Here is a 17,920-nt window from a genome sequence, read left to right on the forward strand (position 1 = left end):
ATACAGAAGAATAAATAAATAAATAAATAAATAAATAAGATGATTCCCTGTCTCAAAAGGCTTACAATCTAAAAAGAAAAACAAGTTGTTCTAGTAAGAACTGATCAGCCTACTTTCCTTTCACTGTCTACATCTGGAAGAAATTTGGTGCAAATCGAGGTCCTCCTGCGCCTCAAATGTTCATGTGTCCGCCATCTTGGATCAGGGTGGATGACGCCATCACAAACAATGACACAAAAAAGAAGTGGGGGGGGGGTAAAGAGAGCTGTGGTGGGGGTTAAGAGCACTGCCACCATGGAAGGGAGAAGTGTGGCAGCGAATGACAAAACATGGTGGCAATGGCTTATCAGGGACTTGACTGCCAAGCTCCGTGGGCCCGCAGTTTGACAGTCTGGGCTTAGATGCCGCAAAGGATGACTTGGCCGGCTGAGCCTATGAACCTAGATCAGTGTCCCAGTTCCAGAGCCAGATGTTATGCCTGGCCATTGTGGTGGAACGAGTAGGACTCAAACTGAAATGCATCTGGTGAGGAACCTGCCAATAGTGCCACTGTGAGAGCAGTCAGTTTTAGTCCACCCTTAACTGATTTGGGAGTAGAGTTGCCAGAGGCCAGCTATCCATATGTACACAGCCCTGGAAAACACAGATTGTAACTGATGCAGTGAAAATAGCTTCAGTCACCCTGTGTAAGGCAACCTCATTCCTCATGTCACTGAAATATTTATGTCCTTCTTCACCCCATAAGCTGGGATGATGGTAGAAGAGATTAAATTGGCCACTGGAACTTTGAGGACATCCATCACACTGGTAGGTAGAGCATAGAGCTTATTAGTCAGATGGTGATAGCTCACTCTGACAGTTTAGCTCACTCTGCCTTAGGACCCTACCAAAACATTCTGGAAAGGGGATTGACAGTGATTTGGCTGCATCTTGGGGAAAGATCAACCTAACCTTGTGGAGTTCATTCCTGATCTGAGTGCTTGCTCACATTACCAGAGCATGCAACATGCCTTAGGCAGCAGCATTAGGAATAATCAGGGTTGATAAAAATTGATTTTAAAAGTCAGATTTTTAAATTTAAATTAGATTTAAATCAAATTAAAATAATTGAACTTTATATATTACAATTTTATATAATGATTTAAATCACGTGTTTCAACCTTTAGTCTTCCTCAGTGACTTTTTTCATACTGCATGAGGACTATGCGCCTCCAATCTCTATAAATAAAATAGCCCAACTCCATAAATTACTTATATTCCTTTTTCTAATAAAGGGATAGCCTTTACTCATCACCTTATAAAATAAACAAAAGGGGGCATGGGGAAACAGGTTTATCCTTCTAGTACGAGGAAGTTTTCACCATTTCTCCACTGAGGAAGACTGAAGGTCAAAATGGATCTGACTGTATAAGGAATTACAAGGACTTGAATTCAACTGAGAACCACAAGAGTATACAATTCAGCCAGAATATGTCTGAGGACTATTCACGAAATAAGAACTAATGAATTAACCAGTATATGTGAGGACTTTTTATATAGTTTGATGATTTTAAAAGCTCTTGTTAATTTTCAAGCATTTCTGTTAAGTACTATCAACTTTTATTATTAAAATATCTATTTATACCAGCTTAACCCATGCAGAGCACCAGCACGCTAGTACCTGATTGCTTCCCTCACCACAGCCCCCTCACCTCAGAGATCTCTCCACCCTCACCTGAGCCATGCTCCTGCTCCTCCATCCGATTGCTTCCATCCCCCTCACCCCTCTTGATCACGGCTGTGGTGTTGCTGGCGCTGACTAGCCAAGCCTCAGCCCCCTAACCCCAGAGACTTCCCCACCCGCACTCGAGCCCCATTCCTGCTCCTCCCTGTAGGAGCAGGAGCAGGAGCAACGGTTGACCAGGCCCTTCTTTGCTGCTGCCACGCCCGTCGTCCCCCTCAGGCCGCTGATAGGACCCATCCCTCACTTGTCTGCCTCCCTCCTCCAATAGCCTTGGGTACCCCAAGCAGCAGCAGCAGTGGCAGTTGACCTGGCCCTTCCTTGCTGCCCCCACCATAGTCACTCATTCCTCTCAGGCCACTGACATGTTCAGGACTTGTCCCTCACCCTCACTTCTTTCTCTCTTCTCCTCCCTTCTTTTCCGCTTGTTCTCTCTCTTCCACTCACTCTTCCCCTCTGTCTTCCCCCCCTCCCCACTCTCCTTCTCTGAGTTAACAGATCTTGTTCACCTTGTTTCCTCATCTAATTCACACAATGGCAGCCTCATTCTCCTGAAGGGGCTCTTTCCACCCTCACGACCCCTCTCTTCGCAGACCCCTACCCACTAACCTTTTACAAGTATAAATTGTGTCTAATTTTTCCTCAGCTCCTTTAGTCCTGTTCTTTTATTCCTTGTGGAGGTCTCTATTTTTATTATTTTATTTTTATGTGATTGCTTGATTCATTGGCTCCCATACCGCTTGAATAAATAATTAGATTAGTTGCACTAAGATGGGCAAGAAGACGAAGAGGGGTAGGACCAGCCCGTCCTCCTCCTCATTATCATACACCGTAAGATGTTCAAAGTAGCTGAGGATGGATCCTTTCCTGGCGCCTGTGAGTTTATTGTCTTCTATACCCTTACAAAACAGGTTTGATCCATTAGAGAACTCTGATACAGTTTTATCTGCGGAAGCTACACATGGGGAAGAAACTGGAAAACTCCCCAGGGCTTAAATACACCCCGCAAGAGACACCATGGTGTGCAGACCAAAATGCTTTGCTTTGTCAATTTTGCTTGTCAACAGCTGATACGCTCTAATATATATTGCAGAGTCTTAAGCGTATGGAAGCTGAAACTCACAATCTTACAATGTTCATTTCAACTCAGAGGCAGACATCCTGCTCTTTTTCCACTGAAGGCAGCCAGAAAGTGAAAGTGACTTCTCTGTCAAACAAACTGCCTAAACGTTTTATTTTTCCATCCCCAGTGAACAATAAAATGAACTGTAGACTGCAGCCTGTAGACTTTACTTGTTATTGTCCATCTGCCCTGTAATAAATATAAATGGTCTTGTAAAGCAGTAATTCTCCACTCATTAAGTCTTCTAATCTCTTGCCCTATTGTAAATCATGAGCTTGAGAAGTATGAATATCTGCTGGATGGTCGTGATAACCAGAGGCTTTCACTCACATTAGGGGATTCAGAAATCCTAAGAATACTTTTTTGAAAGAAAGAGCATTTAGCCAGATTTCCCATTTCACTCCAGAGATGTTTCATAAATGACACTGTGAACCCCTTATTTATGAGAGAGGATAAGCCACATTCTTTAGCCCTTTTTACTCATTCCTGCAGCCAAGTTTGTAAAAAGCAAAACAAGATAACAGCAGGAGCTGAGTCAGCAACGTGCAACAGCAGTCAAGGTCAGCCTGCTCCTGCCCTCTCAAGTAACTTATCTCGCCAAGGAAAGTGGGTGAAATTTGAGGCTGTAAACTTCTCCCATGATTTAGTGAATACCTCTAGCCATTTGAACGAAATAGCTGATGGCCTGGCTGAGCTTGGTGAAGATTGTTGAGCAGCCCTTCGGGATATTGATTACTTGTCTTCCCAGGGCTCAGAGAATAATTTAATTACCCTGGAGGATCCGCACATGCTGATACCCCCTGCTCCCATCTTGGACTTGGATGTTATTAATTTAGCTCGCATGGCTCTCGATGGCAACAGCCAAGTTGAGAGTAACCGGTGGGCGTGGATTGCCAGCCTGGGGCGGATTGATTCTTGCCTGACTTGAAACAGTTATCGATTTTAGTCTGGAACTCTGCTGGATGGAAGTGTAGAATATGTGATCCTTACTTTCTTGCTTTCATTACCTATTTTGATATATTGTTGTTCCAGGACACTTATCCCTCCCTGGTTATATTTATTTTTCACTGCCTGCAAAGTCAGAGGGGGGTAGAGGTAGACCTAAGGGAGGCCTTGCTACTTTGATATCCCAGAATCATCAGTTGACTTGCCTGGGCTCCTTTAAATCCCATGTCTTAGCTGTCCTATTAAATATTGGGAAATTTAATCTAGTATTAATAAATGTCTATTTTTTCTCCTGGCAGGCTCTCGAACTATGGCCAGGGAGCTTTGGCAAAACCTTGAGACGTTTATTGAAGATATTCAAGTGACATATCAAGACGAGCACTGTTCTGTTGTGGGAGATTTTAACACCTGTATTGGGCCTGATAACAATGCCCTTTACGCCAATTTCTTTGCCACCCTCCAGTTGTTGAGCTTCCTTTCCCGTTATTGGTTAGACGCTCTAAAGATACCAGGGCTAATGTCAATGGTTTAAATCTTTTGAAAGTACTCAATCTGGATTTACATCTGTTAAATGGGGCGGTCTTCACAAATTTTCCCACAGAGTACATGCACTGGGTGGGGTCCAGACCCTCTATAATAGACTATGCTGTAGCATCTGATAACCTGGTACCCTTTATTAGAAACTTTTGTGTCACTGGTCGCCCAGAGAGTAATCACCTTTCTTTACTTTTGAACATCGCTGGGGTTGATATCCCCAGATTAGGAAGCAGGCCAGAGCCCGATAAGGAGTGTGTGCCTTTACCCCAACGTGTGAAGTGGTCCACTTCTCTATCAAATCAAGTTAAAGTGCTTCTTAATTCTCCTGACCTCATGGCTCTTTGAGAGGCCCTGAGCAGGGGGATTCCTTGCCATTTGATTTATCTATGCTAGATCATTATGATAGATTAACTGGGCTCCTTGACCCTTTGTTTGGTAACTGCCAATCCTCATTAGGCGAGAACCATAAGATCTCTTCATGCCCTTGGTATGACCATGAGTGTCGAATAGCTCAAAGAGCTCATTCAAGCCTTCCAATCTTACTCTGAGGGCCATTTCACTCTTGGGGTGCAGGTTCTCTCCTCAACGAAGCAAAATTACAAGAAATGATTAAAATTCAAGATACTTTAATTTACTGTTACGAAGTGGAATGAATTGATTGCTGCGGCCAGATTGAGAAACTAGTCTAGTTTTTGGCATCTGGTGTTGACATCGCAGGTGAGAACCCCTTCTGTCCCCTCCTCCCATGTTCCTGTTGAGGTCTGGGAGCATCATTTTTATAATCTATATAGGCATGTTGTTCCCTCAGAAGTAAGATTGGACATGAATTTTTCCACCTTGCCCAGCTAGCCTATTGTATCCTGTTCAGAAATTGAGGATTTGGTAAAACAGGTTAAACCCGTCAAGGCCCCAGGGAGTGACTTTATCATTACTTAGATCATATGCACCGATTTGGATTGGTGGGCACCTTTTCTTGCCTCATTGTTTACATTTATTGATAGCACTGCTAAAGTCCCCCCGCACCGGGGTGTCGCGATAATAGTTCCTATTTATAAAAAGGGGAGTCGATCAGATCCATCAAATTATTGACCCATAAGTCTACTGAGCATTATTGCCAAACTATATACCAAACATCTTTTGGCAAAACTCATTGATTGGACAGAAACTCATAATATCTTGGCCTCTGAACAGGCTGGTTTTTTCCAGGGGCGCTCCACTACGGAGCTAGCGTTTATACTGCAACACTTGGTAGAGAAGCACTCTAGTAAGTCAGGCTCGGCCTTCTACACAGCATTTATCGAACTTTCGATTCCATTTCTAGGGACTGTCTATGGATTAAATTGCACAATTTATCATTGGACAAGTGCCTCTTTGTACTGATTTATAAACTACATGAAAACACACGCCTAAGGGTCTGTTGTAGAGATCAGGGTCAATTATCAGCTGAAATTCCCACCACTAGAGGGGTGAGGCAGGGATGTATTTTGGCCCCGGTCTTACTTAATATATATATTAACTCCATCATATCGGTTATGAATGTGCCCTCAATACACCCACCCAAATTGGCCCATAAACATGTATCTTTTAGTTATTTTATGCTGTATATTTATCCATGGTGTCTAAAGTTTTAAATTTGTTTGGCTTATGGCCGTAAATAAAATGATTAATTGATTGATATTTCCATCCTTATGTATGCTGATGATATGGTTCTTATGTCTTTGACACCTGTGGGATTGAGGCGTGCACTTTCATTACTTAGTTCCTTCTGTGCTGTAGAGCGCATTGAGGTAAACCATCAAAAAACAAAAGTACTAGTCTTTGATAAGCGCCCCAAACTGCATACATAGCAAATAAATGGTCATCTACTGGAACAGGTAAAAATCTTTAAATACCTTGGCGTGGTCTTTCATTTTGCAGACTGTCGCTAGACACATTTAAATTACATAATGCAGAAAGCCCAATTAACAACCAATTTAATTAGATCTTTCTATTTCACGTAGAGGGCTCTATACATCCCAGCAGCTATTAAATTATTTGTTGCCAAGGTTTGCCCGCAGGTTTTATATGGAGCTCAAATTGGTCCCTTTGGCAATTTTACATCTTTGGAGGTTATCCAAACAAAATTTATTAGGTCCATCTTACAGGTTCCAAATTGTGTATCTAATGCAGTCATTAGACATGAAGTAGGCCTTTGTACCTTAGAGGCAGAGTATTGGAAATGCATTTTTTCATTTTGGTTAAAACTATTCTATCTCCAACCGGGACTTGCTCCACTTACTATTATTGATTCCTTTAATTCCACATGGAAACAATTGGTTGAAACAAAATCTCAGTTTTATGGGATCTTGCTTGATGAGATAAGCAGCTTGGGCTATGACTCTGCTACGAACCTCATCAAGCAGTGAATATTGAATACTGACTTACAACTTGAAGCAGCTAAAATTCCAAAAGGTGTGTATTTGAGAGATCAGCTTTTTAGCTCAAACCCTGCTACACATCTAAGTAATATTACACTTCCCAAATTCAGGCATGCTTTATCGCTAGAGTGGCTAAACGCACTCCCAACGGCAGTGCTCTATGGGAGGTTTAAGGGGGTTCCTTATCCTTCTTGTTTTTGCCCTTGTGGTTCAGACGCTGTGGAGACTACTGATCATGTTATTTTATATTGTGACCTCCACAAGGATATTGGTATAAATTTTATTTTATCTTGGTTGACAATATATCTGGGACATCCAGATTAATTCTATCTAAAAGTTTATTGTCTAATTTTAACACTAAGCTTACTAACTCAGTGGTTAAATACTGTTAACAATAACAGTGTGTAAGTGCCGCTTGCTTGTTTATGATTCTGTTTCTGGTCGATGACTGAAATAGTTGCTCTGTACTCTATATAAATTCTTTTCTACAATCAAGCACATCTTCCAACCAGTAACAGCTGCATTCCAACTGACCTTAACCACCACAGGCTGCTCCTCCTTATCTGCATATGGAATCCCCACTACCCAAACACCATGGTGCTTCTGCTCTCACAGGCTCCTACTCCATATCTGCATATGGAATCCTCATTGGCCAATCAACAGGTGCTTCTGCTCTGTTACCTCTGATTGGTAAAGCACTGTGTGGGCAGAGCTTGCCACATATGTCCTTAGCATATTATATATAGAAATTTATGTTTTTAAAACTATTATTAATGCCTGATCTGTAGTTTTCCGAAATTTTGTCTCTAAGCTCCACTTTTACTGCATAACTATAATGTTATCACTTTAACTTGATTTATGAAGCAATGAAAACTGCTTCACTGGAATACATTTATTAATCTACTGGATCTATCACTCTAATTACATCTGGGACACCCACCCACCCAGATTTATATATTTTTATATATAATGCTGGTTGGGTCTCGGAATGCTATTTCAATATAGGGATTTGAAATAACAACTTAGATTCAGTAAAATGGTTAAGATTTAAAGAGTTCTGCTTAAAGTGGGGTGGGGGCACTTTGCATACAGTGGGCAGCTGCTTAAAGAGGGGGAGATTGCAAGACATTCAGATGCCTGGCTTGTCTGGAATCTTGGGTGGGTGTGGGCTGGGAGGACCAACAAAAAGGTATAGGTTAATTATTGTACTAGGATTTATGTTGTGGTTTGTTTATTTTTTGTTGGCTATTATCTCCTTTGAAAATAATAATAATAATAATAATAATAATAATCCCCCAGTGAGGCACTACCTTGGCGTGGTTGTGGGGCTTGCGTGCTCTGAGGAAGGTGAGAGCTATGCCAGAAGTCCAACCATACTGGTCAGGTCTCACCAGAGGAGCCAGACGAAGAGTGCCTCTCCCATCAACAATATGGTGAGACGTAACTTTAATACCCCTGCTAACTTGGCAAAGAGGCACCTTTTAATGTGGTGATTCTCTTTATTTAGCAGGGGGAGAGTAACTGGCCCTATCCACCTGCAGCACAGTACCTCCAGTGACTGTTGCTGGTGTCTATCTTATGTTTCTTTTTAGATTGTGAGCCCTTTGGGGACAGGGTTCCATCTTATTTGTTTGTTATTTCTCTGTGTAAACTGCCCTGAGCCATTTTTTGAAATTGACTTAATAATAATAATAATAATAATAATAATAATAATAATAATAATACATCTATACCGGAACGGTCGTTGCCCGGGTCAACAAGGACCGCGCCAGGTGTTGGAGTCCCTGGACATCTGGTGGCAAGTGGGCTACAGGACTCAGGATCTTCAGTTGAGCAACCAGGGCTGGAGACTGCAGGGTTACTGGAAGAAACGTCGCTTAACCGGAAAAAATATACGAAAAATGCCAACAAGGAAATAATGACCTGCTATTACAAGTCTAGTCCAACTGGAAGAGGTTATTTAAAAAGAATGTACCAAATTTGGAGAGAGAAGCATCCAGATACAGAAATAACAGAACAAAGGCTAGCAGACCAGAGAAGATTCAAAACAAGAAATAAAATATTCACAGAAGGTGAGCTGGAAGAACTGCAAAGAGCAACAGAGGCTCAGGATATGGAAGAATTACCACCAACTGAAGAAGTTGCCCAGGCGCAGGTGGAGAAGGTGTTGGAAATAGAGGATGCCACTGTTGCTGAACTGTTTCAAAATCAAAACCAGGCAGCCTTCACCTCAAAAACCTGAATGCCATTTAACAGAAAAGCAACAAGAACTAAAGCAAAAAATAACTGAGCACATGAACCAAACAACCACCAGGGTTCGACTTCCAGCTCTAAAAAGTGTTGCCAAAAAACAACTTGCTCAGGCATTAAAAGATGTCAATGCTGCACTTGCAGAAATAACAACCAATAATTTTCAAGAAACAAACCAACTAATGTACAGTGCAGCAACAATAACAACACAAGAGCTTGGATATAAGATCAGTGGACCTGTAAAAGAAGAAAGTTGTACATCACCTAAATGGAAGATTAGATTAGAAAATAAAATCGCCAGGCTTAGATCAGATGCTAGTAAATTGAAATATATGAAAGACAAAAAGCTGATGAATGAAAACCCCAAAGAGTATCTGATCCAAAAATACCATCTAGATCAGGGATGGGGAACCTTGGCCCTCCAGCTGTTTTTGAACTACAACTCCCACCATCCCCAGCCACAATTGGGGCTGGGGATGGTGGGAGTTGTAGATCAAAAACAGCTGGAGGGCCAAGGTTCCCCACCCCTGATCTAGATTCAAGGAAAATGAGAAACGTCTTGGAAATAATAAAGCAGCAAAAAACAGCATTGTCAAAGAAGATTGGCAGATACGAAGCCAGAATTACACAACACAGGCAGAATCTCCAATCCCAGTTGAATCAGAGATGTTTCTACCAAAGCATAGAAGGAGAAACTGCAAGAAATATAGAAACACCAAATAAAGAAGAAATTCCTTTTAGGGGGGAAATTATGGGACAATCCAATAGATTATAATAAACAATGGCTAACAACTGGGAAAACCCATCTCATAATGAAAGACCCAGCAAAAGGTGCAGTTCCAAGTAATTACAGACCGATAACCTCCCTGCCAACCATGTTCAAATTATTAACTGGAATAATAGCAGATGAAGTAGTGCAACACTTATTAACTAATAAGCAGCTTCCAGCTGAACAGAAAGGAAACTGCCAGAACACCAGAGGCACTAAAGACCAGCTGCTGATTGACAAAATGATTTTAGAAAATTGCAAGAGAAGAAAAACAAATCTAAGTGTTGCATGGATTGACTACAAGAAGGCTTTTGACTCATTGCCTCATACATGGATACTAAAATGTTTAGAAACAACTCGTGTAAGCAAAAACATCCAGATATTTATAAAAAAAAAGCAATGTGCATGTGGAGTACACAGTTAACAATCAATGGCGAGACACTTGGACAGGTTAACATTAGAAGAGGTATTTTCCAAGGGGACTCACTATCCCCTCTGTTGTTTGTAATCTCCATGACTCCACTCTCACAAATACTAAACAAAACAGGCCTCGGATACCAAACATCTAAAACATCAAGTAAAATAAACCATCTGCTCCACATGGACGATCTGAAATTGTATGGAAAGTCCCAATCAGAAATCGAATCACTGTTAAACATTGTCGGTATATTCAGTAGCGATATAGCAATGGAATTTGGACTAGACAAGTCTGCTGCATTAATAATGAAAAGAGGGAAAATAAGAAAAACAGAAGGAATAGAACTGCCCAATGGAAGCAAGATCAAGAACCTGGAAGAGAAAGAACCTTACAAATACTTGTGCATTCTCCAGGCTGATAACATTGCACACACTGAAGTTAAAAGAAAAATTGGAAGTGAATACATCGGGAGAGTTAGAAAAATCCTAAAGTCCAAACTCAATGGCGGGAACACCATACAAGCCATAAACACCTGGGCTATACCTATTATCAGATACACTGCAAGAATAATAGACTGGACCCAGGCAGAGCTAGAGACGCTAGATCGTAAGACCAGGAAAATAATGACCATCAATCATGCTCTGTACCCTTGAAGTGATGTAGATAGGCTATACCTCCCTCGCAGCTCAGGTGGAAGAGGAATGCTGCAAGTCCATCAAACAGCAGAGGAGGAGGAAAGAGGCCTTGAAGAATATATCAAGGACAGTGAAGAAGATGAAAGAACAAGTCAAGAACTGAGCAGAAAAATGGAAAAATAAGCCCCTGCATGGTCAATGTTTGCACAATATAACTGGAAAATCAAACATCACCAAGACCTGGCAATGGCTTAAGAATGGCAACTTGAAGAAAGAAACAGAGTTTAATATTGGCTGCACAAGAACAGGCACTAAGAACAAATGCAATAAGAACAAAAGTTGAAAAATCCACAACAAACAGCAAGTGCTGCCTTTGTAAAGAAGCAGATGAACCAGTGGACCACCTAATCAGCTGTTGTAAAAAGACAGCACAAACAAAGGCATGACAAGGCTACAAACAAAGGCATGACAAGGAAGCAGGAATGATACACTGGGACATCTGCAAAAAATACAAGCTACCTATAGCCAAAGATTGGTGGGACCATAAAATTGAAAAAGTTGAAGAAAACGAAGACGTAAAAATATTATGGGACTTCTGACTACAAACAGACAAACATCTGCCACACAATACACCAGATATAACTGTAGTTAAGAAGAAAGAAAAACAAGTTACAATAATCGACATAGCAATACCAGGGGATAGCAGAAGAGAAGAAAAAGAAATAGAAAAAACAAAAACAAAATACAAAGATCTACAAACTGAAATGGAAATACTGTGGCAGAAGAAGACCAAAATAATCCCAGTAGTAATTGGTGCCCTAGGTGCAATTCCAAAACACCTTGAAGAGCACCTCAACACCATAGGGGCCACAGAAACCACCATCAGCCAATTAGAAAAAGCAATTTTACTGGGAACAGCCTATATTCTGCGACGATATCTATAATAATAACAACAACAATATTGATAATAAAATTCAGCCATCCCAGGTCCTTGGGAAGGACTCAATGTCTGAATAAAACAAACCAGTCAATAACAATAACAAAAACAAAAACAAAAACAATTATTATTATTATTATTATTATTATTATTATTATTATTATTATTATTATTATTATTATTATATAAGCAACTTTGTTAACCACCCTATAACAAATTGTTCTCTGGCGACTGACCATACAACATTAAAATATGAAATAAAAACACATAACACATTAAATCATAACAGACCAAAAGGAGAAAAGGGAAAGAAAATACAATACAAAGCAATTTAAAAGCTCTTTTAAAATAAGTTAAAATCAAATTTCGGTGGGAAAAATATCAAACTGAATGAGTTTCTCCTTGTGCATTAAACCCTACCACTTGCTAAATCATTCTAATTGCTAATGGTAATACTCTGCTTCTTTCACAGTCCTTGTCTGTCATTGTAATCAAACTGGCATGCTTTAGCCTACATTCTGTTAAGCATAAATGACCTTACAATTTTCACCTGGACATTTCAAGAGGGTTCTCAGTGCCTCAAAAACTGAAAGATCTTAGACTACTAAATCTGGGAGGTGGAGAGGAGTTGATATTGCCCTACTACAGGAAACCTACCTGAAAGCTGCTGAAACTGAGAGTATACAGAAAGACTGGGTGGGTGAAACCATTCTAGCTGGCAACTAAAGCCAAACTAAAGTCACCAAAGTTGTTATTTTGGACTTAATGCTCAAAGTAAATGGGAGATTCCTGCTAGCAAAGGCAGTGTTAATGGTCAATTGTTTACCTTTTATAACATTTCTGGGCCAAATTCAGACAATCCTGACTTTTATACAGATCTCAATTCCCACATTTCATCACATATGATTGTGATATTATCATCCTTGGAGGAGATGTCAATGAACTGCTGAACCTTGCCTTCTGGACAGAAATATTAATAGATTAGCTAGATCCAAATCTAGGTTAATTATCGAACAATGTCAGAAAGTAGAGTATCTGGAGATTGCTCAACCCAACTGGCCATGAGTATAGATTCATATCACCAGTCCATCAGACATGCTCTTGGCTAGATTACTTCCTGATATCAGCTCTGTTAACTAAACTCCAAAAGAGGTCCAATTTTGATTTTAGCTCATGTCCTAGTGATTCTTGATATTGCCCTGTCAATCTCAGCAGACAAGCCATCATGACAATGGTGTCTTAATAAGTCTCTTCTGAAATACAAATGTCTTTTTAGAAAATATAAAAGGCCCTTAGTGACTTTTGGGCTAATAACGTTGATGAAGTCTCTTCACTAGGATTTGCTAAAGACATATATGAGGGGGGTAATGATTTACTATGCCGTTCACAAAAAGAAAGCCTATATCAGTCAGCTACGGAAACCGGAACAAGCTCTACCAGAGGCGATAACTTATTATGGGCAATCTCAGTCCCCTGATAAGTATGGTAAGCTGCTTAACCTTCAATATGAACATCTCTTGCATTCTAAACAGGTAGATTCCGTCCTTACACAAAAATATTAAACAAAAATATTGAAGTATTGGGGAAATGGAGAAGGGGCTGGCAAGCTTTTGACACATACATTAAAATTAATGAAGAATAGAAATATTGCTTTTCTTTGGGATAAGGCAGGAAGGGTATGGAACGACCTAGTAAAAATGAATGAATTATTTCAAGGCCTCTATTCCAAATTATATGAAGGGGATAAAATGGATAAATCTATGGACATTAACCAATTTGTCACTTCATTAAATCTCCTGCAACACTCCACAAGTAAAAAAGAACGCCTTAGTGCACCACTTACCCAAAATGAACTCTGTCAAGCACGTAACGATATGAAATAAGGTAAAGTACCTGGGCCTGATGGTTTTACAATACAGTCATATAAAGTACTTGAAGATGAATTAATCCAAGTGTTGTTTCATACAGTTGATAGAAGGCTAGGTCATTTATGTCTTCCTGCTTTTATGAATAAGGCTGCTATTACTGTAATCTTTGACAGTTTTTCATAGCTCCCTGCAAATTTTTGGCCTTCCAGAGTATTTTGTCAGCTGGGTGCATACTCTGTATAGATCCCCAGATTCATGTAATCAGTGTTCATGTAATCAATTTTCAATTTATTTTGTGGAAGACAGGGTTGCCCTTTATCTCCTCTCCTGTTTAATTTGACCTTGAACAATTGGCAATTGCAATGCGGAATCCTGAACTAATCAGGGGCATTCCTATCTGTCAGAATGAACTAAAAATTAATATTTATGCTGCTGATGCCCTACTATTCATAAGTGATACTAATAACTTTATACCCCACCAAATGAATTTAACATAAATATTTGGAAACGTCTCTGCGTATAAGTCAGTTGATCCAAGACTGAAGACATATGTGTAGGTGAGTTCTTTAATGACATGACCTGTGAAGGGTGCTCCAATGCTTTCTCTCGTGTCCTCAACAAGCTCGGAGGTGTTCAGTTTGATATTGATCTCCCCAACAAAAAAGGGACTATCAAATCTGAGCACAGTGTGGACACCTTGCTGGACACTGAAGAAAATTGCTGCTGCTTCTTTAATTATATTTGGAATTAATTAATTGATTGATTGATTGATTGATATACCGCCCTTCAAAAATGGCCCAGGGTGGTTAAATAGGGGAAATATTATATATAGTAAATATCTTGGTATCCTTATACCCCAAAACATTCAGAAGGTAGTTTCTATGAACCTTGACCCACTCCTGACTAAGATGGACCTTAAAACGGTAGGACAAATTGAATTCAAGTCTATGGGGAAGGATCAATATGATTAAATCCATAATAATCTCACATATAATCAATTTACTTCAGGGCCTACCCCTTAATATTCCTCAAATGTATTTTAACAAGATAGATAAATTATTTCATAGGTTTTTATGCAGGGAAGCAAAAAGTTCTAGAATTTCTTACAAAAAGCTACAGCTCCCAATTGCGGATAACAACTTCCGACACATGTTCTGACCCAGAGGCAAAACTAATCCATCTTTTTTTTTTCATCTACTCCATCTAATCCATCTACTATTACTGTAAAGTAATCTGCCTTTTTTGAGAAGAGTATCTGTGAGAATTAACTTTATACTTTATCAAAACCTCAAATTACTAAGATGCTTTGATCATTCCTGGTTTGTTCCCCCCTCCTTCGATCTTTCAGAGAGCCAAAAATAATGGATTATTAGAGCTTTATTAATAGCTAAAGGGCTTATTCTTCAATCATGGAAAAACACCGCAGCCCCAGATATAGAAGATTGGATGAATGAGAAGACAGCTCTGGCTGCTAGAGAAAACAAGGCATTTTGGAAAATGGACAAACTAAGCAAGTTTAACAACATTCGGAAAGCATTTGTTGAACTTTTCTCTGACTTATATATGGAACAGTGATACCTGTGACTTATGGTTGGTCCAAGCTTTGATGGTAATGGTCTTTTGTTTTGTTCCATACCCCACCCCCCTCCCCCAACCTTCCTTCATCTGTATGATGGGTCTGGGGTGGATTTATGGGTGTTGGTGTTATTACTTTGTGTAATCACATTTAAACTTTAATAAAATGCTAATACAAACCTTTTTGTGCAGCAGATTTTTAAATGGCATAATAAGCAGCAACACTAGGATTTACTTTGCTTTCCGTCATTTAGGGTATCTCTGTCTTCAGAGGAGAAGGGGTTGTAGCTGCTAAAGGAGACTGACAGAATAAACCTTGGTCAATTTCAGGCCCTGCCTGACCTCACTTTCCTTTCTTTCCTAGACTACAGCTCACAGTGCTGGCCTGAAATCTCCAGTTGCTAACTGAATACTGTAAATGTACACACCATGTTATTGCGGTTTGGTCCTGGTCGCTCTCCATCTAGCCGTGTTGGCATTTTCAAGCCACCATATTTCTTCCAGTATATCCAGCAAGATGCACAAAGTCGACACTGCATGTTAGGAGGACCCCAAGAATACCATTGGTAAGACTGTGTTACTACAAATAGCAAAGACAGAAAATACACATATTCATTAGAACTCATTTTTCAGAGTGATAATCTTTGTCATCGCAATAGGAGAGAAAACATCCAGCTTTCCAATATAATATAAGGGAGTAGTATTTACAAAGAGCAAGTGTACTTTTCAGTAACAGGAAGACTGATTTGGCATCTTCAGAAACACACTAATATCTTCAGTGGAATATAATATTAGAAAATAGCGTGGAAAAAATAACAGGCATACATTTATTACAGAAATTGGCAATATTTTCTGCAATTATTTTTCTAACTTGTCCGGGGTGATTAGCAAACAACTGGGTCTGCACAGTGGACTCTCCAACTCTCTGTTCCAATGTTGTTGAAGCAGTATGGTAGATGCATGAATAGTAGGGATGTGCAAAAAATTTCGGGCACAGAACGATCTGTGCCCGAAACGAACAATTTCGGGTGATTCGGGGCCGAACCGAATCACCCCCGATGTCCCCCGAATTTTTTCGGACACGAGCCGAATCACCCGAATTTCGGGCAAAAAAATTCGGGTGATTCGGTTCATGGTTGATTTTTGGCGATTTTTTAAAGTTTTAGTGACTTTGGGGCAGTTCGGGGGCATAGCATGGGATTTGGGCAAAAGGAGTGGGGTGGGGTGGTAGCGCCTAATGAGTGCAGGCTACCACCCCAATTTCAGGGGGATTGGGCAAAGGGCTGATTTTTGGTAAATTTCTGAAAATTTCATGTCTTTGGGGCAGATTGGGGCATATTGGGGCAGAAAGTGGGGGCTGGGGCAGAATAGTGGGGTGGGGTGGTAGTGCCTAATGGGTGCAGGCTACCACCCCAATTTCAGGGGGTTTGGACAAAGGGGTGATTTTTTGAGAATTTTTGAAGTTTTGGTGACTTTGGGGCAGTTTGGGGGCAGAAAGTGGATCTGCCCCAAAAGAGTGGGGTGGGGTGGTAGTGCCTAATGGGTGGAGGCTACCACACCAATTTCAGGGGGATTGGGCAGAGGGCTGATTTTTTGAGAATTTTTGAAGTTTGGGTGTCTTTGGGGCAGATTGGGGGCAGAAAGTGGATCTGCCCCAAAGGAGTGGGGTGGGCTGCTAGATAGTGTCTAATGGCTGGAGGCTACCACCCATCCCCAATTTAAGAGTGATTGGGCAGGGGGTGAATTTTGGTGAATTTATTTTTATGAGGTTTGTCTTCATAAGGTGAAGTGTGCTAAATTGATTACTTCCTCATATTATTCATAGTAAAGGAAAGTGTGAAAAAGTGAAAGTGGGGTCATGAGAGTTGTTTAATTGAAAAAAATCTCATTTGCTATGATAGAATGAGAATTCACACCTCAGAAGTTTTTTCTGAGGTGTGAATTCTCATTCTATCATAGCAAATGAGATTTTTTTCAATTAAACAACTCTCATGACCCCACTTTCACTTTTTCACACTTTCCTTTACTATGAATAATATGAGGAAGTAATCACTTTAGCACACTTCACCTTATGAAGACAAACCTCATACAAATAAATTCACCATAATTCACCCCTCTGCCCAATCACTCTTAAATTGGGGATGGGTGGTAGCCTCCAGCCATCAGGCACTATCTACCAGCCCACCCCACTCCTTTGGGGCAGATCCACTTTCTGCCCCCAATCTGCCCCAAAGACACCCAAAATTCAAAAATTCTCAAAAAATCAGCCCTCTGCCCAATCCCCCTGAAATTGGTGTGGTAGCCTCCACCCATTAGGCACTACCACCCCACCCCACTCTTTTGGGGCAGATCCACTTTCTGCCCCCAAACTGCCCCAAAGTCACCAAAACTTCAAAAATTCTCAAAAAATCACCCCTTTGTCCAAACCCCCTGAAATTGGGGTGGTAGCCTGCACCCATTAGGCACTACCACCCCACCCCACTATTCTGCCCCAGCCCCCACTTTCTGCCCCAATATGCCCCAATCTGCCCCAAAGACATGAAATTTTCAGAAATTTACCAAAAATCAGCCCTTTGCCCAATCCCCCTGAAATTGGGGTGGTAGCCTGCACTCATTAGGCGCTACCACCCCACCCCACTCCTTTTGCCCAAATCCCATGCTATGCCCCCGAACTGCCCCAAAGTCACTAAAACTTTAAAAATTCACAAAAAATCAGGACTTTGCCC

The 17,920-nt window shown here is 40.6% G+C and overlaps 1 protein-coding gene across 18 annotated transcripts in view; it reads right to left on the reverse strand.

Annotated features, from left to right (window-relative positions):
• Window positions 1-17,920, reverse strand: part of MTA1 (metastasis associated 1) — a 254,529-nt gene that overhangs the window by 93,485 nt on the left and 143,124 nt on the right. For 17 of the 18 annotated variants that reach the window (XR_008306726.1, XR_008306725.1, XM_053248452.1 and 14 more), the window contains one exon: window positions 15,623-15,774. Coding sequence is in view for 16 of the 18 variants with exons in the window: in XM_053248452.1 (XP_053104427.1) it covers window positions 15,623-15,774 (152 nt within the window). In the remaining 2 variants the exon portion in view is untranslated. The remainder of the gene's footprint in view (window positions 1-15,622; window positions 15,775-17,920) is intronic. The other variant, XM_053248466.1, reaches the window with a different exon arrangement.

This window comes from Hemicordylus capensis, chromosome 4, assembly GCF_027244095.1.
Source record: "Hemicordylus capensis ecotype Gifberg chromosome 4, rHemCap1.1.pri, whole genome shotgun sequence".
NCBI lineage: Eukaryota > Metazoa > Chordata > Lepidosauria > Squamata > Cordylidae > Hemicordylus > Hemicordylus capensis.